Below are 27575 nucleotides of genomic sequence, written 5' to 3'. Positions count from 1 at the left end.
GCCATTGAGCTCTGGTACCCAGTAGACACCACCAGCTGGTCACACAGCCTCGTGTTTTGTGCCACATCCTCCTACCTCCCTTCCCTTTCTTTTTTCCCCCTTCCCTTTCTACTGCCAATGCCCAGTTGGCTGTACCGGCAAAAGAAAGAGCTCTCATAATACAGGTCAAGGCTCATGGTTCCAGCTGTTACCCTCCAGATGCCACAGAAGGGACTTACAAATTCTTCAAGGAATCTTTGTAAAGACACGGTTCTTGGGGCCGTGAGGGATGATACAGAATCAAGGGGTCAGAAGCCCTGCCGTCAAGACATACAGCAACAACACTACAAGGCACAAGTGGGCGGGGCAGTAAGGGAAGCCCAGAGAAGGTGCATTTGAATTATGATTTGAATTTATTATAGCACTTGAATTTTAGGGTAATTTTCTTCTCGATTGAGAATGAGTAACCATCCGAGAACATGTAAAAGGTCAGCTTTTCAGGATATCCCACTCCTGGAAGGCATAGCATAATATAAAATAAAAGAGCTTTAGGGAAGATAATGCGTTGTTATCTTCCCTAAAGGACTCACAGACCAAATTCACAGACCAACACAGTGAACTCTGATCAAACATATTTTTTATTTGAAAGAGAGACACTCTAGAGAAAACGCGAGGGACGAGAAAGAAATGAAGAGGTCGGATGTCAAAGCAGCAGCTCTGAGTCAAAGCTCCACTTCCTTCCTGGCCCATCCCCCAACTGGGGCCACAGCCATGCCCCCCTCTCCGCTTGGGTGCAGTGTGAAGCCCCCAGGTCACTCCAGACTAATGTGGTAGAACTTCTTCTACCTCTAGAGTGAGGAAGGGAAATAAGATGTCCCTCAGCCTCTTCAAGGTGTCTCTGCTCATTACCATGGGTAGAGCATCTACAAGGAGGTCTGGGTTTATGTACTGCAGGTAGAAAAGCACATAACCCAGCAGCCTAATGAAGATCATGACCATGAAGACAAGATACCTGAAATGCCTGCAAAGAGACATTCATCGTTAGCATGGGGGAAAAAGATAGCCCAGGATCCAGCCACATGAGGTCAACTTCACACTTATAAATGACTGATGAATTGCTTTCTTCAGGCCAACCTGATGGGGAAGTGGGGAATGGAGACACAAAGGGTGAGGGTAGGGGATAGGTTATAACAGAAAAAGATGGTTGTGGTGGTAAGGAATTGAATACAGCCCTCCTGACATTTAAGCCCTCCAACAGAATAGGTGTCCACATAGAAGAGTTGAAGGTACAGAAGAATAAGACCTTCCAGGTACTATATACGCAGGCCTTTGTGGAGGTTGTCAAAAAAGGTTCAGGACTGTCACACTTGTGAGTCTCATGATCAGTGGCCCTCTTCAGGCCCACTGTAGAAAGCAGTTCTAGAACTTGAAATAAGTCTGGGCCATCTCTGATATTAACATCCACATAAAATGGTTAAGGTTGATTTTTTCTAAACAACAAGTACCAAAAGAAACCAACTTAAATAATAATAGATTGTGTGTGTGTGTGCACCTGTGTGTGTGTGTGTTTTGGAATTTGTGTACACCCACAAATTCCACCTGGAAAACTAACCTAAGGCTTTCAGTCTTTAACTATATTGAAATGGCATAAATTGAAGCTTTTCATTAAAGTGCCACATGGAGTATTTTAGAGTTAGTGTCCTTGTTTCAAAACTTAAAAAAGAAAAGGCCAGGAGAGTTCAAGTAATTTTTTTTAAAAAAAATTTCAGCCTGCAATAAAAGAACTAAGAAAATTAATGCACCCTGAACTCTCTTTCCAGCAAAGAGGAGAGCAGATGATCAGATTTAGAATCTGAAAAACAGAAAGGGGCCCTACTATGGGTTGTAAGAATGGAAATTGAAACAGAAATGCAACCAGCAAGCTTCATCTTGAACTTCTCAGAAATAGCCACTTTCTGTTTTCAGAAAACAAGGAAGGAGGAGTTAGGATAAATCTGGGGCTGCCTGATATTTTCTGGTTGGTGGCTATGTTAATCCTCACTCCATATGCTCTTACCAAGTTACTTACTTCTACGGAGTGAAGATGACCTAGACCAGGAAAAAAAAAACAACAAAGAAACCAACAAGATTCTACCACTTACCTGCTGTACCAAAAGATTCTCTTCTGTTTCTTAATGATGGTCTTCTCCTGTGAGAAGCAATAAAAGCCACAGGGGTGCCTGTTCATGTGCTCACAGAGAGGCAGTATAGCAGGGTGGTTAGAGAGCTTGACCCAGAAGTCACTGGCTCTGCCACGTCCTAGCTGCCATGGTGTGAAGCAAGGTACTGAGCCTCATTATTTCCTAACTCTTTGGTTATTGAAAAGAAGGGGAGGGGGCAGGGGGCAAGAAGAGCGAAGCCAGAGGAGGAAGGGATAGAGGAGACTCCAGTTTGGGACAAGGAAGACTTACCATGTTGCTTTGGATGGTCTCCACCAGAACTGACCCCGGTTTCACTATATGGGAGGAGTTGTTCTGGGCTTTGAACCTGGGTGAGAAAAATCAGATCCAAGAATTAAGTAACATAATCCGTGGGACTGATGAAAGGGGATTTTCTAAGTCATGCAACATCTATGATTTATTTCCTAGATTCTTGATAACATTCACAATGTACAATATTCAAAATTTATAATTGGTCAATGTACAAAGAAACAAGAACTTGTGGTCCATTCTCAAGAGAAAAGACAATCAATGAAAAGTAACATGACACAACCCTGATGTTGGATTCACACTGCAAAATGTCTGTCTTCTGGTGGCAGTTCAAACCTCAGTTCGAGTCTGATATCCTCAGCTGGGCTGTTCACAGAATGCCCTGGGCGTGCGTGGTTTTGGAGGTCAGCCTACGATTTGGGCCAAGTTTAGATAAAATTTGAGGCTCTCCCTCTCTGGCTCTCTGTTTTTTATCCAGCAGTTTGACTACCCCAAACTCTGTCCTCTATTTTCTAGCCCAGACAGACTAAGTTTTCTCAAGGTATTTTAGTTGACCCTCACACACCAAGTTTAGCTTGCCCTCAGTCTAAAAGTGATAAAATGGGGAAATGATCTCCTGCCTTCCCTTCTTCCAAGTGTCAACCACCCTCCAGAATCTGCTTGGTTTTATTCACTCTCCAGTGCCTTCCAACTGTCCGTTCATCTCTCTTGTTTTGTTGTTCAGAGTTTAGAGCTGTTTCCTGCCGGAGGGTCAGATCCAGTAAAAACTTACTAGGCTTTACATGGGAATCTTTTTGTAATCATCAAATAGAGAAGAAAGGGGAGAAGTGACACAGACTCCATGTTCTGGCCATGATGGAATAGCTTGTATCAGGCTAGTCCAACTCTACAAGCAGCTATAAAAACTGGACAAAATACATAAAAAAGCCATTTGAATGCATTGAAGAATGCAGTCAGAAGACGAGGGGATACAAACCCTGAGCAAAGTAAACTTACTGAGGAAAGCTCCTCATGAGTTCTAGGCTTTTCCCCAAGGGCACTTTGTGGTACAGGGAATAGAGTCCAAGGAGCAGGTGGCAGCATCAGTGGCTGAGGAGAAAGGGATTGGAGTTTAAGACCATAAGGGAAAAATCCAAGGCAGGGTTGGAGTCCTGAGTCTATCTATTCAAAATGTTTCAGCGTCCTGCCCTTGGGTGAGTCATTCATCAATTCCTTTGTTTTCGAGGGATAGTAGTACATGAATTTTCAACTGTGCAAAGGATTTGTGTCCCTAGCTCCCATGTTGTTCAAGGGTCAACTGAATCTATAAACCAATTGTATTTCTATATACTATCAGTAATCCATTAGAAAATCAAATTAACAAATACCTTATTTACAATAAAATCAAAAATATCAAATACCTAAGAATAAATCTGATGAAAGATGATAAAAGATGCACAAGCACACTACAGAAAACTATAAAACATGTTTATGAAAAATTAACGAAGATCTAAATACATAGAGGGATGATAATGTTCATGGCTTGGAAAACTCAATGTTGTTTAGATATTAATTAGCCTCCAAATTAATCTGTAGATTCCATGTAATTTCAATCAAGATCTCAGCAAGTTTTTATTTTTTTGGTAGAAATTGAAAAACTAATTTTAAAATTTATATGGAAATTCAAAGGGCCAAAAAATAGGGACTTCCTTGGTTGGCGCAATGGTTAGGAATCTGCCTGCCAATTCAGGGGAGACAGGTTGGATCCCTGGTCCAGGAAGATCCCACATACCGTGGAGCAACTAAGCCTGTGTACCACAACTACCGACCCTGTGCTCTAGAGCTTGCAAGCCACAACTGCTGAGCCCACATTCTACAACTACTGAAGCCCACGCGCCCTAGAGCTTGTGCTCCACAACAAGAGATGCCACCGCAATGAGAAGCCCAAGCGCTGCAATGAAGAGTAGCCCCTGCTTGCCAAAACTAGAGAAAACCACGTGCAGCAACAAAGACCCAACACAGCCTAAATAAATAAATAAATAAAATAAACATTTAAAAAACAAAACAAAGAGCCAAAAATAGCCAAGATAAGCGTTCTGTCTGTCCGGGTGTTTTTTTCCCCCCATTAAAAATCACTTTATTGAGCAATCGCTGACATACAAAAAAGCATAAGTATGCATTTGTAAAACCATCACCATAGTCTATGCCATAAACATACTCAGCGTCTCCAAAAGTTTCCTCCCACCCTCTTTATTTTATTTTTTTATTTATTTACTTTTTTACATCTTTATTGGAGTATAATTGCTTTACAACGGTGTGTTAGTTTCTGCTTTATAACAAAGTGAATCAGTTATACATATACATATGTTCCCATATCTCCTCCCTCTTGCGTCTCCCTCCCACCCTCCCTATCCCACCCCTCCAGGCGGTCACAAAGCACTGAGTTGATCTCCCTGTGCTATGCGGCTGCTTCCCACTAGCTATCTACCTTACGTTTGGTAGTGTATATATGTCCATGCCTCTCTCTCGCTTTGTCACAGCTCACCCTTCCCCCTCCCCATATCCTCAAGTCCGTTCTCCAGTAGGTCTGTGTCTTTATTCCTGTCTTACCCCTAGGTTCTTCATGACATTTTTTTTCTTAAATTCCATATATGTGTGTTAGCATACGGTATTTGTCTTTCTCTTTCTGACTTACTTCACTCTGTATGACAGACTCTAGGTCTATCCACCTCATTACAAATAGCTCAATTTCGTTTCTTTTTATGGCTGAGTAATATTCCATTGTATATATGTGCCACATCTTCTTTATCCATTCATCCGATGATGGACACTTAGGTTGCTTCCATCTCCTGGCTATTGTAAATAGAGCTGCAATGAACATTTTGGTACATGACTCTTTTTGAATTATGGTTTTCTCAGGGTATATGCCCAGTAGTGGGATTGCTGGGTCATATGGTAGCTCTATTTGTAGTTTTTTAAGGAACCTCCATACTGTTCTCCGTAGTGGCTGTATCAATTTACATTCCCACCAACAGTGCAAGAGGGCTCCATTTTCTCCACACCCTCTCCAGCATTTATTGTTTCTAGATTTTTTGATGACGGCCATTCTGACTGGTGTGAGATGATAGCTCATTGTAGTTTTGATTTGCATTTCTCTAATGATTAATGATGTTGAGCATTCATTCATGTGTTTGTTGGCAGTCTGTATATCTTCTTTGCAGAAATGTCTATTTAGGTCTTCTGCCCATATTTGGATTGGGTTGTTTGTTTTTTTGTTATTGAGCTGCATTAGCTGCTTATAAATTTTGGAGATTAATCCTTTGTCATTTGCTTCATTTGCAAATATTTTCTCCCATTCTGAGGGTTGTCCTTTGGTCTTGTTTATGGTTTCCTTTGCTGTGCAAAAGCTTTGAAGTTTCATTAGGTCCCATTTATTTATTTTTGTTTTTATTACGATTTCTCTGGGAGGTGGGTCAAAAAAGATCTTGCTGTGATTTATGTCATAGAGTGTTCTGCCTATGTTCTCCTCTAAGAGTTTGATAGTGTCTGGCCTTACATTTAGGTCTCTAATCCATTTTGTGTTTATTTTTGTGTATGGTGTTAGGGAGTGGTCTAATTTCATTCTTTTACGTGTAGTTGTCCAGTTTTCCCAGCACCACTTATTGAAGAGGCGGTCCATTCTCCACTGTACATTCCTGCCTCCTTGATCAAAGATAAGGTGACCATATGTGTGTGGGTTTATCTCCGGGCTTTCTATCCTGTTTCATTGATCTATCTTTCTGTTTTTGTGCCAGTACCATACTGTCTTGATTACTGTAGTTTTGTAGTATAGTCTGAAGTCAGGGAGCCTGATTCCTCCAGCTCCGTTTTTTGTTCTCAAGATTGCTTTGGCTATTCGGGGTCTTTAGTGTTTCCATACAAATTGTGAATTTTTTTGTTCTAGTTCTGTGAAAAATACCAGTGGTAGTTTTATAGGGATTGCATTGAATCTGTAGATTGCTTTGGGTAGTAGAGTCATTTTCACAATGTTGGTTCTTCCAATCCAAGAACATGGTATATCTCTCCATCTCTTTGTATCATCTTTAATTTCTTTCATCAGTGTCTTATAATTTTCTGCATACAGGTGTTTTGTCTCCTTCGGTAGGTTTATTCCTAGATATTTTATTCTTTTTGTTGCAATGGTAAATGGGAGTGTTTTCTTGATTTCACTTTCAGAATTTTCATCATTAGTGTGTAGGAATGCCAGAGATTTCTGTGCATTAATTTTGTATCCCGCTACTTTACCAAATTCATTGATTAGCTCTAATAGTTTTCTGGTAGCATCTTTAGGATTCTCTATGTATAGTATCATGTCATCTGCAAACAGTGACAGCTTTACTTCTTTTCCAATTTGGATTCCTTTTATTTCCTTTTCTTCTCTGATGGCTGTGGCTAAAACTTCCAAAACAATGTTGAATAACAGTGGTGAGAGTGGGCAACCTTGTCTTGTTCCTGATCTTAGTGGAAATGCTTTCAATTTTTCACCATTGAGGACGATGTTGGCTGTGGGTTTTTCATATATGGCCTTTATTATGTTGAGGAGAGTTCCCTCTATGCCTACTTTCTGTAGGGTTTTTATCATAAATGGGTGTTGAATTTTGTCGAAAGCTTTCTCTGCATCTATTGAGATGATCATATGGTTTTTATCCTTCAATTTGTTAATATGGTTATCACATTGATTGATTTGCGTATATTAAAGAATCCTTGCATTCCTGGAATAAACCCCACTCGATCATGGTGTATGATCCTTTTAATGTGCTGTTGTATTCTGTTTGCTAGTATTTTGTTGAGGATTTTTGCATCTATGTTCATCAGTGATATTGGCCTGTAGTTTTCTTTCTTTGTGACATCCTTGACTGGTTTTGGTATCAAGGTGATGGTGGCCTCGTAGAATGAGTTTGGGAGTGTTCCTCCCTCTGCTATATTTTGGAAGAGTTTGAGAAGGATAGGTGTTAGCTCTTCTCTAAATGTTTGATAGAATTCGCGTGTGAAGCCATCTGGTCCTGGGCTTTTGTTTTTTGGAAGATTTTTAATCACAGTCTCAATTTCAGTACTTGTGATTGGTCTATTTATATTTTCTATTTCTTCCTGGTCCAGTCTCAGAATGTTATGCTTTTCTAAGAATTTTTCCATTTGTCCAGGTTGTCCATTTTATTAGCATAGAGTTGCTTGTAGTAATCTCTCATGATCCTTTCTATTTCTGCAGTGTCAGTTGTTACTTCTCCTTTTTCATTTCTATTTTCTTGATTTGAGTCTTCTTCCTTTTTTCCTTGATGAGTCTGGCTAATGGTTTAGCAATTTTGTTTACCTTCTCAAAGAAACCAGCTTTTAGTTTTATTGATATTTGCTATTGTTCCTTTATGTCTTTTTCATTTATTTCTGATCTGATCTTTATGATTTCTTTCATTCTGCTAACTTTGGGGTTTTTTTGTTCTCCTTTATCTAATTGCTTTAGGTGTAAGGTTAGGTTGTTTATTTGAGATGTTTCTTGTTTCTGTGGTAGGATTGTATTGCTATAAACTTCCCTCTTGGAACTGCTTTTGCTGCATCCCATAGGTTTTGGGTTGTCGTGTTTTCATTGTCATTTGTGTGTAGGTATTTTTTGATTTCCTCTTTGATTTCTCCAGTGATCTCTTGGTTATTAAGTAGTGTATTGTTTAGCTTCCATGTATTTGTACTTTATACAGATTTTTTCCTGTCATTGATATCTAGTCTCATTACATTGTGGTCTGAAGAGATACTTGATATGATTTCAATTTTCTTAAATTTACCAAGGCTTGATTTGTGACCCAAGACATCATCTGTCCTAGATAATGTTCCATGAGCACTTGAGAAGAAAGTGTATTCTGTTATTTTTGGATGGAATGTCCTATAAATATCAATGAAGTCCACCTTATTTAATGTGTTATTTAAAGCTTGTGTTTCCTTATTTCTTTTCATTTTGGATGATCTGTCCATTGATGAAAGTGGGGTGTTAAAGTCCCCTACTCTGATTGTGTTACTGTTGATTTCCCCTTTTATGGCTGTTAGCATTTGCCTTATGTATTGAGGTGCTCCTATGTTGGGTGCATATATATTTATAACTGTTATATCTTCTTGGATTGATTCCTTGATCATTGTGTAGTGTCCTTCTATATCTCTCATAATAGTCTTTATTTTAAAGCCTATTTTGTGTGATAGAAAAATTGCCACTCCAGCTTTCTTTGATTTCTATTTGCATGGAATATCTTTTTCCATCCCTTCACTTTCAGTCTGTATGTGTCCCTAGGTCTGAAGTGGGTCTCTTGTAGACAGCATTCATATGAATCTTGTTTTTGTATCCATTCAGCCAGTCTATGTCTTTTGGTTGGAGCATTTAATCCATTGACGTATAGAGTAATTATCAATGTATGTGTTCCTATTACCATTTTCTTAATTGTTTTGGGTTTGTTTTTGTAGGTCTTTTCCTTCTCTTGTGTTTCCTGCCTAGAGAAGTTGCTTTAGCATTTGTTGTAAAGCTGGTTTGGTCGTGCTGAATTCTGTTAGCTTTTGCTTGTCTCTAATTATTTTAATTTCCCCGTTGAATCTGAATGATACCCTTGCTGGGTAGAATAATCTTGGTTGTAGGTTTTCCCCTTTCATCACTTTAAATATGTCCTGCCACACCCTCTGGCTTGCAGAGTTTCTGCAGAAAAATCAGCTGTTAACTTTATGGGGATTCCCTTATATGTTATTTGTTGCTTTTCCCTTGCTGCTTTTAATATTTTTTATTTGTATTTAATTTTTGATAGTTTGATTAATATGTGTTTTGGTGTGTTTCTCTTTGGGTTTTCCTGTATGGTACTCTCTGTGCTTCCTGGAATTGATTGACTATTTCCTTTCCTATGTTAGGCAAGTTTTTGACTATAATCTCTTCAAATATTTTCTCAGACCCTTTCTTTTGCTCTTCTTCTTCTGGAATCCCTATAATTTGAATGTTGGTGCTTTTAATGTTGTCCCAGAGGTCTCTGAGACTGTCTTCAATTCTTTTCATTCTTTTTTCTTTATTCTGCTCCCTGCCAGTTATATCCACCATTTCATCTTCCAGCTCACTTATCCATTCTTCTGCCTCAGTTACTCTGTTATCAATTCCTTCTAGAGTATTTTTAATTTCAGGAATTGTGTTGTTCGTCACTAGTTGTTTGCTCTTTAGTTCTTCTAGATTCTGTTAAATGTTGTATTTTCTCCATTCTGTTTCCGAAATTTTGGATCCTACTTTACTATCAGTACTCCGAATTCTTTTTCAGGTAGGTTGCCTATTTTTTCTTCATTTATTTGGTCTGGTACATTTTTACCTTGCTCCTTTGTCTGTAACATTTTTTTTTGTCCTTTCATGTTTTTGTTTTTTTGATGAGTGGTGCTGTATTCCTGTCTTACTTGTCTGTCCTGTTATGTCCAGCACAGGAGTTTGCAGGCAGTTGGATAGAGCTGGGTCTTGGTCCTGAGATGAGGACCTCCAGGAGGACCTCACTCCAATTGATGTTCCCTGGGGTCTGAGGTTCTCTGTTAGTCCAGCAGCTTGGACTCAGAGCTCCCACCACAGGAGCTCAGGCCTGACCTGCAGCCTGGGAACCAAATCCCACAAGCCAGTCAAGTGGTGTTCCTCCCATCCCCTTAGGTGACTGTGATCCCCCAGTGGTGCCTGGTAGGTGCCCTAGTTGTGAGGAGATGTGAATTCCGCATTCCCCTAGTATGCCATCTTGACTCCACCTCCCATTTTCAGTTAATTTTTGAGCGAGGTGTATGTTGAGGTTCATTTTTTTTGCCTATGAATGTCCAATTCCTCCAGCACAATTTGTTGAAAAGACTAACCTTTCTTCATTGAATTGTTTTTGCACCTTTGTCAAAAACCTATTGGCCAAACCATGGTCTTTCAGTAGGTTCTGCTGGTTAGATCCAGTTGTGGTGATACAACATTTAGCTCCTAGGCAAATGCTGTTGTAATTGAATATTTCTTCTTTTTCAGTGGCAGGGTAGAAATATACAGTTAAATCTGTTTTTTTCTGGACTTTTCAAGTAACTCTATTAGCCCGTAGTGAGCACATATGTATGACTAATTAGTAAGATGTATTTGGATCTTTCTATTTCATATAACATAGCTTGAAGTTGTGGGTCCCCATAGATATGAACTTTTACAAGTATGGCCCATACTTTTTCCTGGCACAGTGTATAATCCATGAATGTGAACCATTTGCTGTTGGATAAATACTCAAATTCATGTCTTCTTGATATAGTTCCATTCATGTGATCCTAGCAAATAGAAAGAATGATATATGTATCAAGATGACAAAGACCTTTTTAACACTTCAATTTTTAAAAAATGAATCTGAAAATGATCAGCTTTTTAGACTTCCTATGGCCCTCCCGACACCTAGCAGTACATTTGTAATGATGCGGTGCATCAGCTCCCTAGTGGGAGCTCTAAGCTTCAGCGGCTTCGGGAAACAAAGAACTGATGCCTCCTATTTACTGTTTTTTGACTTCTAACTTTTTATTCTCAACACCTTGGTTTTACTGAGAACTGCTCCTGTTTTGTTCCAGTACCTGAGGCTATAGAGGATGTTAATTTGCATGGCTGCAGAACGCAGTTTTAACCTTTTTCTTAGAAATGCCACAAGTCAGTAGGATTTGTGTTGTCATGCTATTTTAGTTCTCTACAAATATCACAACATGGCAAGACAAATTGTTGCAGTGTCAGGAATTAACTTTGTCTTCTGATTAAGGAGTATTCATTTTCATTCATTGGATTGTATGCCTGGACGATCAGATATGTAGATTTAATACATTTTAAAGATCTTGCATTCTTCACTTTATATGCAGATATGTGAAAAATGAAATCTTTTGAGATTTAGAACAGATCCACTTAATTTGCATTTTGTATAACTTTTCATAACATTAAGATTAAGTTGTCAATCAAAACTAATAGAATAAAATAAAAATTTCCTACATCATTAACAGAGAGTTGTTCACAAGGTAATGGTGGATTTGCACAATTCGTAATCAAAATTTATGATACCAGGTTGAAAATATAATAAATGACTTGATCACCAAAAAAAAAGTGTGTGCGTGTGTGTGTGTGTATGTGTGTGTGTGTATATTCCTTCCAGTCCGTCATGATAAGAAGCTTTTTTCATGATATTCTTAATATATGGGAGTGATCTATTCTCTAAGAATCACTGGGTTATTTTTAGGACAGTGGGATTATTTTAGATCAAAATAATGACAATATCAGATTCTTGAAAACTCCAAGATCTGTTTTCTCCTAAGGAGACCTATAATAATGTGTGTTGTTGAAAACTTTGCTGGTGTCTTGCCTTTTATATTAGCTGGATTCACAGAAAAAATGAAGATCTCAGTTAGACAATGTTACTTATGGCCTAATAATTTATGTGCAGCAACAAGAATCTTATACACTGCCAGTGGGATGTAAATTGGCACAAAACCATGGAAAACAATTTGGAGAAAACCACCTCTTCAGCAAAACCACTTTTGGAAAGCCGCAAATGGCAAAATAGAACATTCACTCATCCTACAAGCCAGTAATCTCACTATATAACATATCCTAAAAATTTCTTGTGCATATACTCTAGGGGAGAATGTACAATAATTTTTACACAGCATTGCTAATAATAGCAAAACACTGGAAGCAACCCAATGTCCATCAACAGTATAATGGAGAAATAAAGTTGTGATATACAGCGGAAGAAATAATTTGTGATTATACTCAATAACATGGATGAATCCCCTAAATATAATGTTGACCAGAAGAGACAGATCGCAGAAGAATGTATGCATTCTAATTTGAGATAGACAAAGTTCAAAGTTGATTAAACTAGACAATATATTTTAGAGTACATATGTAAGTAATAAATATATTAAAAGAAACAAGGGGATAGTTATCACTAAAACTAAATAACCTAACTATATAACCACTAAAATTCATAATAGTGGTTAATATTCTGGAGGAGAGAGGGGATGAGTTCAGGATATGGTAGAGGAAAGTTCTGGAGTATATTTTGTTGTCTGGCCTGGGTACATGAGTGTTGACTACTAACCATTCCTTAGACATTACACATGTGTTTGTACACTACTTATTTATTCTCTACTTCAATAAAACTTGTAGAGGAAAGGTACTTTAGTTTCATGTTTTTAGTGTCTCAGTTCCCTATATCCGCAGGAGGTGTAGGGGTTGGAGGATGGAGAGTTCACAGGTAACAGCTGAAGGAAACAGAAATGGCCCTTTCACAAAAGGCAACCCCAAAACGGGCTTTCCTTTCATCCAAGTCTAGTCTAGGCCTGTTTGAAACAATCACTCTGGGTCTGCCAAGATGTGAAAGTAATGGCAGGCATGGATTTAAGCAGAAGTAGGAAACACCTGTTTCCAAAATGGCGGACTTGGTTCTGGGGCTCAGAGTTTGCAAACTGCCAATGGTGGGGAGGGGCTCATATGGGCCATGGACATGTGTTTATGATTGGACCCACATGTGTTTATGATTTTTAAGCTAGTTGGTAGCAACTTCAAAACATGAGATTTCACATGAGAATCTTAAATTTCAGTTCCTCTTGAAAAATCAAACCTGGTAGCATTGGGTGCCCATTTAGATGGAATATTCACTCTTCAGTTCAGCACGGTTCTCATCACCCCCCATTGGCTGACACCGAACTTGCTTATTTACGTGAGTGGACTGACCTCTGAAGGCATGAGCAGCACCTGGTTTGTGGGTTCTGTGACCACAGAAATGTGGCCCTTTTGCTTCTAGTACTCCAGAAACAAGCCTGGGTACGGCAGAGGCCATAGGAATGCCCATGGAGGCTGGATGCTATGTGATGCGCTCTCTGAAGCAGCCGTGATGAGGGCCCCTGCATGGATCTGGTACGGAGGGATGAGGTTCAGCAGATATGGCTCAGGCCTCACAGCAGCTTGACGGGGGGGAATGCCAGCAGGGATCATGATGGATGGCTAACTCTCCTCTCCCATTTTCCTGGATGACGAAAGCGGAGGATCCTGGTATGACACAAGGAAGAGTGGGTGGCGAGGGGAGGAAGCAATAGAAACATACTGGTATTGGCCATATCATTGATCTTGAAAAGGTAGGCTGAGAAACGGATTTGACTTGAAGAAAAAAAAGAAATATGACCTTTTTTGCACCTTGATTACTGTGGGAACATTCATTCATGCTTTTTATGTGGTGTTTTACGATGACCTTTTTTTTTTTTTTTTTTGCGGTACGCGGTCCTCTCACTGTTGTGGCCTCTCCCGTTGCGGAGCACAGGCTCCGGACGCGCAGGCTCAGCGGCCATGGCTCACGGGCCCAGCCGCTCCGCGGCATGTGGGATCTTCCCGGACCGGGGCACGAACCCGTGTCCCCTGCATCGGCAGGCGGACTCTCAACCACTGCGCCTCCAGGGAAGCCCTACGATGACCTATTTTGATGGAAGTTAAAAAGAATATTAACGTCTAAATGTTTCCAGTCCCTCTCTCTCCTCCCATTTAGAAAAGAGAATCTTGTGTTTGCTAGTCTATCTTCTCTCTCTTCCTCACCCTCTGTTTATCAGTCCCAGAACAATTCCTATACTTGCAAATGCCAGAGCAGAATCAGAAATGGGTGAGGAAAAAGCCCAGATGACAGGAGGAGAGGGGAAATGAAGGAAAGAAGCCAAATTGAGTTCATAATAAAGCGCGGGAGAGAGGGGAGGGGTGAAAAGGAGAGGGGACTGGGTGGAAAGAGGGTGGGAGGTGGGTTGACAGGTGAATCAGCCTGAGGACCAGGTGGTAAGCAAGAAACCGGTGGAGGACAGGAAGGTAAAGACCAGCATGCTTCCATCGTGAAATAAATAAGACCCCCTCCTTAATATTTAAAATTTATTTGATATTTATAACAGACACAATTTAAAGATTGGAATCACTATTTGGCAGTAGGTGGGGACTGGGAGACTGAATTCTTATTTGAACCTGATGCCGTTACTTACGGAAACAGGGCAATGAGGATCCAGGACTCATAAGGGTTACCCCATAGCATGGAATCCAACAGACCCAGAATCCGTAGAGGGAAGGTAGGGACTTTGAATTAAGGGGAGGGACCTTGGGTTTCCCTGGTGGCGCAGTGGTTGAGAGTCCGCCTGCCGATGTAGAGGACACGGGGTTCGTGTCCCGGTCCGGGAAGATCCCACATGCCGCGGAGCGGCTGGGCCCGTGAGCCGTGGCCGCTGGGCCTGCGCGTCCGGACCCTGTGCTCCGCAACGGGAGAGGCCACAACAGTGAGAGGCCCACATACCGAAAAAAAAAAAAAAAAAAAAAGAGGAGAGACCTGCCCAATTTTAGAACTGGGCGGGCAAATGAGCAGATGCCAGTGGAACAGACAAGATGTGGGCAATGTCCTGAATCCAAAGGGAGTCAGTAAGGCTGGTGCAAACAGGGATGCGATCAATCAGAGCTACAGCAGCAGCTGAGCGCTCTCTCCATTTCTCTACTGCCTGCAGGGGCAGGAGGCTCTCGTGGTTGGGAAGGAGGTCAGATGAAGTCAGGGAAACGCTGAGCTGAGCTGCTGCTGGGTCACTAAAAGGTCCTAAAAGGGAGAATATTTGGTTAAACGTTTTCCACTTATTTGCCTCACCTGACCGTGCCTCACTGTTGATTGATGGGTGTTTATTTATTTGGAATATAAACGTGTTGATTTTTATGATAGCTGTCCTGTCAGTCATGCCACTCTAAGTATTGGAATTCAAATATATTCCAATTAAACTCATTTAAATTCTATGCATATTTGCAAAATGCCTATTGTTTATATAGTATTTGAATTTTGCCAATTGTGCCAACAGTGTTCTTTACAGCATTTTTCCTATATCCAGGATTGCATCCAGGATCACACATTGCGTTTAGTTGTCATGTCTCTTTAGTCCCCTTTTTTTGGAACAGCTCTGCCTTCTTTTGTCTTTCATGACCCTGCTATTTTGAAGGGTGTAAGACAGTTGTTGCATAGAATGTTCCTCATAGTACATAATAATCTTCTTAATACTAAGAAAGATACAGAGAGAGAGAATCTTAGTGCTGAAGGAACCTGTGAAATTATTCCACATTGCTTAATTTTACAGATGAGAAATCTAGTGTATAAGCTAATTTAAAATTAATTTTAAAAGAGTAATCCAGACATTATAATCTCATTAGGCAGCTGGCACATAAAAAAGGTTTGATGAGGGCTGTAGTATATTCAGAAGATTCCATGAAGGAATCAGGAGGCTGAAGGCTGGTGGGACTTGGATAGAGAGAACACAGAGCATCAGGTGCCTCATGAACAGGACTCCCCTCAGTGACAGGCACCACTTTGTTACATTTTCCAAAGACGGCCATAATAATAGGTCTTTCTAGGACTTGGCCACTTCCTTATCAAGTGAGGAGTCCAAGTCCCTTCCTCCTCGAATTTGGCCAAACTTGTGACTGTTTTCATAAATAGAATGCAGTGGCAGTGACATTGAGTGGCTTCCAAGGCTAGGTTAGAAAAGCCCATGCAGCTTTTGCCTGATTCCCCTGGAATTCAGCCACCATGCTTTGAGGAAGCCCAAGCAGCTCACAGAAAGGCTCAAAGTATTAGGCTCACAGGCGTGGTTGAGCTGCTTGGCAACAGCCAGTGCCAACTTTCCAGCCGTGTGAATGAGAAATCTTGAAGGCAGGTCCTCCAGACCCCGGTCAAACAGCCCCACCTAACACCACGGAGAAGAGAATAGCTGTTTCCACGGGCACTTGCCCAAGTTGTAGATTTGTAAGGAAAAAGGAAAATATTGTTGACATGTACACACTGCTATATTTAAAATGGATAACCGGGCTTCCCTGGTGGCGCAGTGGTTGAGAGTCTGCCTGCCGATGCGGCGGACGCGGGTTCGCGCCCCGGTGCAGGAGGATCCCGCATGCCGTGGAGCGGCTGGGCCTGTGGGCCATGGCCACTGAGCCTGCGGGTCCGGAGCCTGTGCTCCGCGGCCGGAGAGGCCACAACAGTGAGAGGCCGACGTACAGAAAAAAAAAAAAAAAAAAAAAAAGGATAACCAACAAGGCCCTACTGTATAGCACAGGGAACTCTGCTCAATATTATGTAACAACTTAAATGGGAAAAGAATTTGAAAAAGGATACATGTATATGTATAACTGAATCACTTTGCTGTACACCTGAAACTAACGCAACATTGTTAAGCAACTTTACTCCAATATAAAATAAAAAGTTTCAAAACATAAATAAATAAGAACAATTAAAAAAAAGAAAATATTGTAACTGTCTTAAGCATCTAAGCTGTGTTTGTGGTTTTTTGCTGCACAGCTGTAGATAAACAAAATGCTGGCTAACCTTCGGGTGTCCTGTGAGGAGGAGGCAAGAAACCAGGAGTGAGGTGCTTAGAATCCTTCAGACACACGAGCTTCCCTGGTGGTGCAGTGGTTAAGAATCCACCTACCAATGCAGGGGACATGGGTTCGAGCCCTAGTCTGAGAAGATCCCACATGCCGTGGAGCAACTAAGCCCATGTACCACAACTACTGAGCCCGTGAGCCACAACTACTGAGCCCTTGTGCCACAACTACTGAAGCCCGTGCACCTAGAGCCCGTGCTCCTCAACAAGAGAAGCCACCACAATGAGAAGCCCATGCACCGCAACAAAGAGTAGCCCCCACTCGCCGCAACTAGAGAAAGGCCACGCACAGCAACGAAGACCCAACGCAGCCAAAAAATAAACAAATAAATAAAATTAAAAAAAAAAAAGAATCCTTCAGACACAAAACCAAATATAGGGTTCCAGTTCAAGCATACTACAACTGCAGGGACCCGACCAAAAGAATTTAAACAGAGGGCTCTTTGCATCTACTGGACCTCATAATCAAGACACAGAAGCCACCCCTGAAAGGCTGCAGCTGAGAAACTCTGAGTGTCATCCCAGGCTCCCTGCGTGGCCCCAAGGAGCTTTGCTGGATTAACCATTCAGCTTCCTACACTCCATCCTCATCCTTCACACTAAACACCACATCTCTTCCATCCGCTGTCTGCCTCACCCTAAGTGCTTAACTCCAGGTTTTTGAAACTGTGGCACTTGAAAATGTGAATGGTGAGCAGGCCCAGAGCCTGCAAAGGCAGTCAGAGCCATTGTGCCTAAGACCAACCCACTGCCACAAGAGCCATTACACCAAGAACCCAAGTCCTAAGGCTATCTCAGGAAAATAAGAGCTACTCTACAGTAAAGACTTCCCAAATGCAGGGTGGGATTTTTCTCCCACAGGTCAATCCCACCCTGCATTTGGGAAGCCCCTTGACAGCCATAGAAAGAGCTTTCAATCTTTTCTAAAATTTATTAGCGACTCGTTTTCCTTTTCTCTCCGTCTAGGGAGTAGTTGAAAGACTTCATTGCAACTGATAAGCTGTAATTAGGGACTTATGGTTTCCCTAGAGTTTAGGACCAATAGCTACAGAATCTTATTAGAAAATGTAATTAATGTATTCCCATTACATTTTCACTTACTAGTGGGGAAACTAGAATAGTGATGGGAGGCTTTTCACAAAAGTGAAAAAAGTTAGGTAAATTATCATTTTTTAAGCCTCATTACAAAAGAAAAACACTCTTTTAATGCAATCTTGTTCAGCTAAATGAGTAAAATGCTTCTCTGCATTAAAAACAAAATGTCATCTCTCTTCCTCATTTTAAAACAAATTAAGTCTGAATAAGATATTACAGCTTCCAGTGAAATCAGTTCCTCCTGGATTGGGAAAAATATAATCTTGGTTATAAAGAGCAAATGAAACAAACGTTACCATGGCTAAGAGACAACGTTAACATCTGATTATTGAAGGGAGGGATGATATTTCACACAGTTCTGTCCACGCTGTGAGAGTAGACATTAAAGTTACTGTACTAAGACATATCCCCACCCATCTACCAAAATGATAAAAATTCCACAAATGAAAATTCACTAATTTTCAGTAAACCTTTCTGCATTTAGAATCAACCTGTTAAACTACTATTATTCCTGGAAAGAGTACTATAACGGTTATGACCACTTTTTGAGGTTTCATCTTGAACCTTTTGAAATAAAGAATTGCTGCCTTAAAAAGCTAAAGCAGGGCTTCCCTGGTGGCGCAGTGGTTGAGAGTCCGCCTGCCGATGCAGGGGACACGGGTTCGTGCCCCGGGCCGGGAGGATCCCACATGCCGCGGAGCGGCTGGGCCCGTGAGCCATGGCCGCTGAGCCTGCGCGTCCGGAGCCTGTGCTCCGCAGCGGGACAGGCCACAGCAGTGAGAGGCCCGCATACCGCAAAAAAGAAAAAAGAAAGATATGTAATAAGCACTGTGACACCTGTAATTTCTGTGCAGTAGGAGAATTCTTTTCCAATTCAAATGCAACCCATATGTTATTTTTCCTACAGAGGCTTCAGGAACATTCAGAATAGAGATAGAAAGCACCAGCAATATGTAAATCGAGAAACTATTCCCAGTTAATGAGTATATATTGGCAAGCATTTTGCCAAGCTTACTTAACAAAGCAAATCTCCTAAGAAATAAAATCGACGAGACCCTGTTTTATAACATCTGAACCTGTACTTCTGCAAATCAAAAAACAGAACTCTGAAATTGGCAACAAGTGCCTTGATACAAGGAAGCAGCTGTTTAAGGCCAGAGCTGCAAGGAGCAGGAATAGCTCCCAGTAGAATCTGAACAAGCAGAAAAGGGTGCAGAGCCAAAAAGGAACAATTCACTAATTTGCAGTAAGGATAGATTGACGTTAATCCCCAAACACCACAATATAACGTTTTTACTTATTCTGCCTATCGATCTATCATTTAGCTATTGAGTTAAAGGAATGGTAAGTTATTGTTTATCAGTGTGAGTTCAGGCATTCTCAATCCTTTGATTAACTTTACAAAAATTAGAAAAAATTTCTCAAATATTATAGACAGCTACCTCAATCGATTCTACCTGTCTACAAATTGCAAAGGTAATCAATATCCTGGTGCTCAGAATGAGCCCACCAGATAAGCATTTTTCCTTATAGAATTTTCCCTTAACAGGTTCATTTCTGTCTGAGTGCACTATACACACTACGAGCACACATTCTCCCTTATTTTGTATTCCCAGGTACTGGTACCATGGCTGACATAGGTTAGGCATTCCATAAGTCTTCTATCCTGTGAATGAGTCAAAAGGATGCCATATCTCCTTTCAGCTAAACCCTAAAAGTGAAGTAGTTGAGTGTTTTAAGGGTGGGAGGGAGGGAGACACAAGAGGGAAGAGATATGGGAACATATGTATATGTATAATTGATTCACTTTGTCATAAAGCAGAAACTAACACACATTGTAAAGCAATTATACTCCAATAAAGATGTAAAAAAAATGGTGGGTACATAATCTATCTTGCTGTTGGTGATAAATGTCATACAATAAAATTATTGATACAACACATTTAAAAAATGTGTTCTTGCAGAGCAGATGGATCTAAGTGGAGTCAAAGAGAACTCTGAGATATTCTTTTCTCACTTCTGGTTTAGCTTGGAATCCAGAAAATAATGGTAATGAAGAGAAAAGGTGTGGGGTTTCGGTTCATGCAAAAGAGCATTCTTTTCCAAAGGCGCATCGGGTTAAATTTGCACACCTTATTTGTCAGAAACTTCCGATGCTGTATCTCTAGGCCAAAGTGAGCCAAAAAACACTTTTCCTAATCAAATTCAGATTGATTTGGGTCGATATCTCAAAACTAGAATCTGAATGAGGGCTCTTTGTGTCAGATTTTAGTTAGGCTATTTAAGCCATAAAGTACTTGTTATCTTTCCTCATGTATTCCTCCCAAAACAGAAAAGTAGATACTTCCTTTTCTGATAAAGACATATGCCAAAGTCATAATGGCTGCTTAAAATGGGGAAGAAGGCAGAAAAAAAATTATTTTAATTAACACTTGGAAGATACGCATCGTTACACATTTTTTTTTTTTTTTTTTTTGCTGTACGCGGGCCTCTCACTGTTGTGGCCTCTCCCGTTGCGGAGCACAGGCTCGGGACGCACAGGCTCAGCGGCCATGGCTCACGGGCCCAGCCACTCCGCGGCACGTGGGATCTTCCCGGACCGGGGCACGAACCCGTGTCCCCTGCATCGGCAGGCGGACTCTCAACCACTGCGCCACCAGGGAAGCCCCCACATATTTTTGATCAAAGTATTTGGAGGCTTCCCTGGTGGCGCAGTGGTTAAGAGTCCACCTGCCAATGCAGGAGACATTGGTTGAGTCCTGGTCCGGGAAGGTCCCACATAACATGGAGCAACTAAACCCGTGCGCCACAACTACTGAGCCTGAGCTCCAGAGCCCGCGAGCCACAATTACTGAGCCTGTGCTCCTAGAGCCGGTGCTCCGCAACAGAGAAGCCACCACAATGAGAAGCCCAGGCACCGCAATGAAGAGTAGCCCCTGCTCGCCGCAACTAGAGAAATCCCGCGCGCAGCAGTGAAGACCCAAGGCAGCCAAAAATAAAAATAAGTTAAAAAAAAAAAAAGTATTTGGAACTAGACTGAATGTCAACACCATCAGTAGTTGTCACCATTTGTATTGACACAGCAAGGTAAAATTGTTACTCTGGGCTCAAGGAAAAGTAATGAATAGTGACAGTAAAGTCTTTTATTATTTGGTAAGTTGAATTATACAGAGGAAACTCTTTTCAAATTAGTCAGAGAGGTGGCGCATGCAAACATGATCAACTTGAAGGACTGAAATGATAATATTCGAACTCTCTTTAATTTGATTAAAATACCCTCTTTTAGTCCTTAGGAAAGATCTGGTCTCTGAGAGACCATATTTATCATTCTCAGACAATGCTTTTGTGCAGTGACTGTAAGTAATAGAACAGTTCTTAAGCTAGAACCAGAAATATGCTAGCTTGTGGGAAGCCTAACTGAATTCAAACCAAGAGGCAGGAGGGCTCAGAAACGACCTGATAGTTGTAAACACAACCCCTGCCTGGTGTCATACGGTTTGACTGGCAGACAGAAAGGGCTGGGTCAATTTTCATATTTTATAATACTGTGCTAGTTAGACGCTTTTTATTATATGGGATGGAGCCTCAGTCACTGAGTTTTAAAAAAAATGGCAAATCCTACAGATGCACAAGAACCAAGCCCTGAAAGTCGTCAGGATCTGAGACAGGTCTTTTAACCACGTACGCCTGGCTTTTACTCTTGGCTAGTGAAGGCTGCCTCTCACGAGGTCTTGCTTTACTGGGACGTATCTGTTTTATCATCCTGCTTCCTTATTTTTAGATGAGGAGACTAGTTCCTCTGCATACCGCTATTGTAATGATTAATGAATGTTACTAAAAAGCACTTAGAGCAAGCATGCATTTCTTTAATCCATTCATCCTCTCTTCTCAGAGTGTTTCTCTTTCTTTAAACCTCCCACGCTTCCTGCCCCAACCTCATTCTCAGCTGATGACTTACTTGCTTTATATTTCACTGCGAATCCAAAAGCAATGAAAAGAGAATGTCCATAAACCCCACCACGACCTCAACTTGCTAACAAGTGTCTGTGCCTGGGTACCCTGCCTGCCATCCTGGTACCACGGAGGAGGTCTGCCTGTGTATCCCTCCGCTCATACGTTAGGCCCCCTCCCTCTCTTCTACACAAGGACACCATCCCAGCGATACTCCTCTCTCTTCCCTGTATCATCATTTCCCCCTCTCTAGTAGATCATGCCCACCAACATACGAACAAAGTGTAATTGATCCTGCCATGAAAAAATCAAAATCAAAAGCCCTCTCTGGACCCTCACATCCGCCTCTGGCTACCACCACATTTATCTCTTTCCCTTTAGACCAGAACTTGCAGAAAGAATTTTCTATTCTGTTTCCAATTCCTCTTCTCACATACTGCCTTGAAACCACTCCCACCGAGCTTTCATCCCCCCACGCCTCCACCAAAACTACTGCTGTCGAGGCTCTTAACAATTTCCAAACCCAGCTGGTCTCCCCTGGCTATCTGCAGTATCTGTCACGGTCGACCATCCCCTACTCCTTCACTTTGCCTTCCCACTCCTAGTTTCCCCCCATCTCACTGGGTTCTCAACCTCAGTTTCATATCCTGGTGTTTCTTCACCTCCCAGATCTCTAAATAGTGGTGTTGAGACAGGAAGGGGGCAGAGCACAACCGTTGAGGACACCACATAAACTGGTTAGAACCAACCAAGTCCAAGATGGCAGTCGCGGTCGACTTCCGGTAGACCTTGAGCCTCAGTATACACTCATTGAAACACATCAGCACAAGCTAAATGACACACCCACAGGCGCCATGACAGTTCCAAGGCCGACCACAAAAGGTCAAAAGGTGGGCGGTGGCCCAATTCCTGGAAATCCCCATCCTTCCCCAAAAGAGCTGGAATACTCTTCCCACTCATTATCCTATGAAATTACCCACCCTCATAAAAACTGACAACCCCTTACCTTGGGTCCTCTAACCTTCCGAGATGGCCCACATTCTGTTTGTGAAGTGTGTATCTCCCTGAATAAATCTTCTTTCACTTAACTATGGCTCACTCTTGAATTCTTTCCTGTGCAAATCCAAGAACCCACACTTGGTGGCCGTCCCAGGGACTCTTTTGAGACCTGAGATGTGACCATCCTTTCTGTCCTGCAACAGCGTGACCCAGGGATAGTCGTTAGACCTTTTTTTTCTCTACCTACTTCTCCCTAGTTGGTCTCTTTGTATGTCACACGCTGGCATTCTCAATTATATGCCTGCAGGACAGTTCTCTCCACTTTTATGCCTAGTAGGCACCTCAAACTTATACCCAACTGAACACCTGATCTTCCCCCCTACAACCTGCTTCCCCACGGTTTCCCTTGTCACAGGAAATGGCAACTCTATCCTTCTGGTTGCTCTGTCAGCCTTGGTTCCCCTCCTTCTCTGAACCCTAGTTCTAACTGGTCAGCAAATCCTGACAGATCCATCTTTAAAACATGTCCAAAACTTGCCACCCGTCAATGGAAATTCTAACAATTTCCATTGCTACTGCCTCCGTCCCAGCTTCCATTGCCTGCCCCCCTGGGGTGTTACAGTAGTTGTTCGGCTACCCTGGGCTCCAACACTCTGCTCTCAGCACAGCAGCCAGAGGGAGCTTCTAAAAAGGAAATCAGAGTATGTCACTGTTCTACTTCCCACACCCAAGGACTCAAGTCACTGCATTTGACTTGAGAGGAAAGGCTGAAGTCATTACGGTCGCCTCTAAACAAAACCCAACACAAACTAGCCCTTCCCTCTACCCATTAGCCTCTGACCTCGTCTCCTCTATTCTCCTTATTGCCACACTCCAAACCAGCCACTCTGGCTGCCAGGGCCTTGGCACTGGCTCTTCCCTCAGCCTAGAATGCATTTCCACGTGGCTCACTGCCTGACCTCTCTCTGGTGCTTATTCAAATATCACATTCTCCAAGAGGTCTTCCTGACCGTTTAAAATCCTACTCTCCTCCAGCCCACCCCCCTTTCCTGACTTATTATCCTCCAGAGCATTTATCACTATTTAATATTCTACTTATCTCACTTGTTTGAAAAATTGCCTCCACGTGAGAATGGAAGTTTCGTGAGAGCAGGGTTTTGTTTTGTTTCTACATTTTCAGTGTGTGGGAGAGCACTTGGAACAAAGTAGCTCCTCAAGAAATATTCAGTGACTGGCACAAGATCAGTGGTCCATGAATGTCATTGATAATTATCACCTGCTCTCAACTGACCAGTTTTGCTTCCCTGAGCAGGGAGAAATTCAAGGGGAAATTTCAGTGACAAGGGAACGTAGGCTAAGCAAACTCCCAGGGTGTCTGTGTTTTGGGGCACACACCGCTGTCTGCTCAAGCTGCTGTCGTGGCGTTCAGCACATCTGAGTTCCACCCTGAGAAGCTGGTGAACTGTGTGCTCTGCCTGCCCCTCTGCCCTGTCCCCTGTTCCTCACCCAGAGTTAGGACTGACCTCTGTATGGAGAAGGGAGGGGTCAGGGGGCTACCATGCTCAGAAAAGATCAGAAAAACAATGGATGGAAACCGAAGCGTCTGGAAGGATCATCAGGCTATTAATGGCAGTTTTCTCTGGGAGGGTATCGTTTATGTTGTGTAGTTTGCCTGTCTGAGTTTTCTGTAATAAACAAATAGAAGAAAAAGGTTTGAAAACTTTATTTTATGAAAATAAGAAAGAAAAGTTACATTTGGAGATTCTTTTGCCAGCAGTGTGTCTCTAAAGTGTCCAGAATGACAAGTGCCCCAGGATTGGAAGCTACTGCCCTGGGGGCAAGTGCGCCCCTAGACAGGGCCTGAAATGCATCCATTCCATCCTCAATGGGCAGGAGGCTTGCCTGACTACTTCTGCTTGCTGCGACGCCATGATCACCGAGCAGCATTCTGATAATTTAGTATCCCAGGAAAATTGCCTACTGGGAGAGGCACACAGCATTCGTCTTCTGAGTTACATTTTCTTCAGTAAAAATTAATGTATTCGTTTTCTGGATTTGGTTTTTAAGATGATGAAATTTTTTTGCCGAGAACAACCTCAAAGCCATCTTATTCAGAAATCTTGTGTCAGTCTGGTTAACACGTTTGCCCTCATATGTCCTTGGCTGGAGGCGAGCTCTGTGTCTCACCTGGTGGTGAGAAGTGGATCTGAATTTCAGGTAACAGCTGAACCCAATGATGGCTGCCTGGTGAAAGATCAACTATTTTGTTGCAACTATGGTGAGCAAGAGAAGGGAGACTCCACTGAAAGAAGCAAATGTGCCTTACGATAACGGGGAAGCAACTAAACCTCACTTTGGTGGATGGCTAACATTTATTTCACGCCTGCGGCTGCACATTTTAATCTTCTTCTTGGAGGCTGAACGACATTATTTATGCCTGGCAACGGACTATGTCTCTTCAACTTTATTTGCATAAAGATCTCCTGGGGATGTTAGTTCACTTGGAATCCCAGGCCCCACTCTCAGACTCTGCTTTTGGCCAGCACAATGGAGAGTGGCCCTAACTCAGGGCAACTCAGTCACGCACTTCAAATCCAGCAAGGCTCAGCCCCCTCTCCTTGTTCTGCTTTCCTCAGTCTGTTTCTGCTCTTCTTACCTCCTGATCTCTGGTCTATTTGTCCTGTAGCTTCTCCCCCGGGCCCTCAGGACTGATGCCTGTTAAGCCTTCTTCAGCACTGAGCTTAGCTTCTTTCTTTAGTCCATCCTTACTCCTCGGAACCCATGGTTTGAGATCATCCCAACCCTAATCCTAGGCCCATGATGGAATGAGAATAGAGGCTGGGAGCCATTGCCACAGGCAAATGTATTCATGTTCAGAGTCCAGAAAAGAAATAAAGGAATTTGCATATTTCAATAAGAACCCCAGGAGATTCTGTTATAGTGTGCATTTGGGGGGACGTCTTTGGATCACATTTTGAAAAACATTTTATAAGGCAATATGCATTTTTCAAACTACAGATCATAATCCACTCGTGGGCCATAACATCAATTTAGTGGGTCACTACCAGCGTTAAAAACTAATGAATAGGGGAGGAGCTTCAAGATGGCAGAGGAATAAGAAGTGGAGATCACCTTCCTCCCCACAAATACACCAGAAATACATCTACATGTGGGACAACTCCTACAGAACACTTAGTGAACGCTGGCAGAAGACCTCAGACCTCCCAAAAGGCAAGAAACTCCCCACGTACCTGGGTAGGCCAAAAGAAAAAAGAATAAACAGAGACAAAAGGATAGGGATGGGGCCTGCACCAGTGGAGGGAGCTGTGAAGGAGGAAAAGTATCCACACACTAGGAAGCCCCTTCGCGGGCGGAGACTGCGGGTGGTGGAGGGGGAAAGCTTCGGAGCCACAGAGGAGAGCACAGCAACAGGGGAGCCGAGGGCAAAGCGGAGAGATTCCCGCACAGAGAGTCAGGGCCGACCGGCACTCACCAGCCCGAGAGGCTTGTCTGCTCACCCGCCGGGGCGGGCGGGGGCTGGGAGCTGAGGCTCGGGCTTCGGTCGGAGCGCCGGGAGAGGACTGGGGTTGGTGGCGAGAACACAGCCTGAAGGGGACTGGTGCGCCACGGCTAGCCGGGAGGGAGGCCGGGGAAAAGTCTGGACCTGCCGAAGAGGCAAGAGGCTTTCTCTTACCTCTTTGTTTCCTGGTGCGCGAGGAGAGGGGATTAAGAGCGCTGCTTAAAGGAGCCCCAGAGACGGGCGCGAGCCGCGGCTAAAGCGCGGACCCCAGAGACGGGCAGGAGACGCTAGGGCTGCTGCTGCCGCCACCAAGAAGCCTGTGTGCGAGCACAGGTCACTATCCACACCTCCCCTCCCGGGAGCCTGTGCAGCCCGCCACTGCCAGGGTCCCAGGATCCAGGGACAACTTCCCCGGATGAACGCACGGCGCGCCTCAGGCTGGTGCAACGTCACGGCGGCCTCTGCCGCTGCAGGCCCGCCCCGCACTCCGTGCCCCTCCCCCCGCCCCCGGCCTGAGTGAGCCAGAGCCCCCGAAGCAGCGGCTCCTTTAACCCCGTCCTGTCTGAGCAAAGAACGGACGCCCTCCAGCGACCTACACGCAGAGGCAGGGCCAAATCCAAAGCTGAGCCCCTGGGAGCTGTGAGAACAAAGAAGAGAAAGGGAAATCTCTCCCAGCAGCCCCAGGAGCAGCGGATTAAAGCTCCACAATCAACTTGATGTACCCTGCATCTGTGGAATACATGAATAGACAACGAATCATCCCACATTAAGGAGGTGGACTTTGGGAGCAACGATATATATATACATTTTTTTCCTTTTTCTCTTTTTGTGAGTGCGTATGCGTATGCTTCTGTGTGTGATTTTGTCTGTATAGCGTTGCTTTTGCCATTTGTCCTAGGTTTCTGTCTGTCCGTTTTCTTGTTTTTCTTGTGTTTTTGTTTTTTTAGTAGTTTTTAGCACTTGTTACCATTGGTGGATTTGTTTTTTGGTTTGGTTGCTCTCTTCCTTTTTTTAATTACTTTAAATTTTTTTAAATTTTTAATATTTCTTTTTATTTTAATAACTTAATTTTATTTATTTATTTTTCTTTCCTTCTTTTTTTCTCCCTTTCATTCTGAGCCATGTGAATGACA

At 42.6% G+C, this 27575-nt stretch overlaps 1 protein-coding gene across 1 annotated transcript; it reads right to left on the bottom strand.

Annotated features, from left to right (window-relative positions):
- Window positions 1-608: 608 nt before the first annotated feature.
- Window positions 609-24853, bottom strand: LOC307182338 (transmembrane and coiled-coil domain-containing protein 5B-like; the record flags this gene model as incomplete). The annotated part of the gene is made up of 4 exons (XM_079913584.1): window positions 609-1000; window positions 2121-2167; window positions 2430-2505; window positions 24825-24853. The coding sequence occupies 4 exons, from the start codon at window positions 24851-24853 to the stop codon at window positions 802-804; spliced, it is 351 nt and encodes a 116-aa protein (XP_079769710.1). The 3' UTR covers window positions 609-801.
- Between the last annotated feature and the right edge of the window lie 2722 nt (window positions 24854-27575).

Source organism: Stenella coeruleoalba (genome assembly GCF_951394435.1).
Source record: "Stenella coeruleoalba genome assembly, chromosome: 2".
Lineage (NCBI taxonomy): Eukaryota > Metazoa > Chordata > Mammalia > Artiodactyla > Delphinidae > Stenella > Stenella coeruleoalba.
This window is presented reverse-complemented; position numbering and strand designations above follow the sequence as displayed.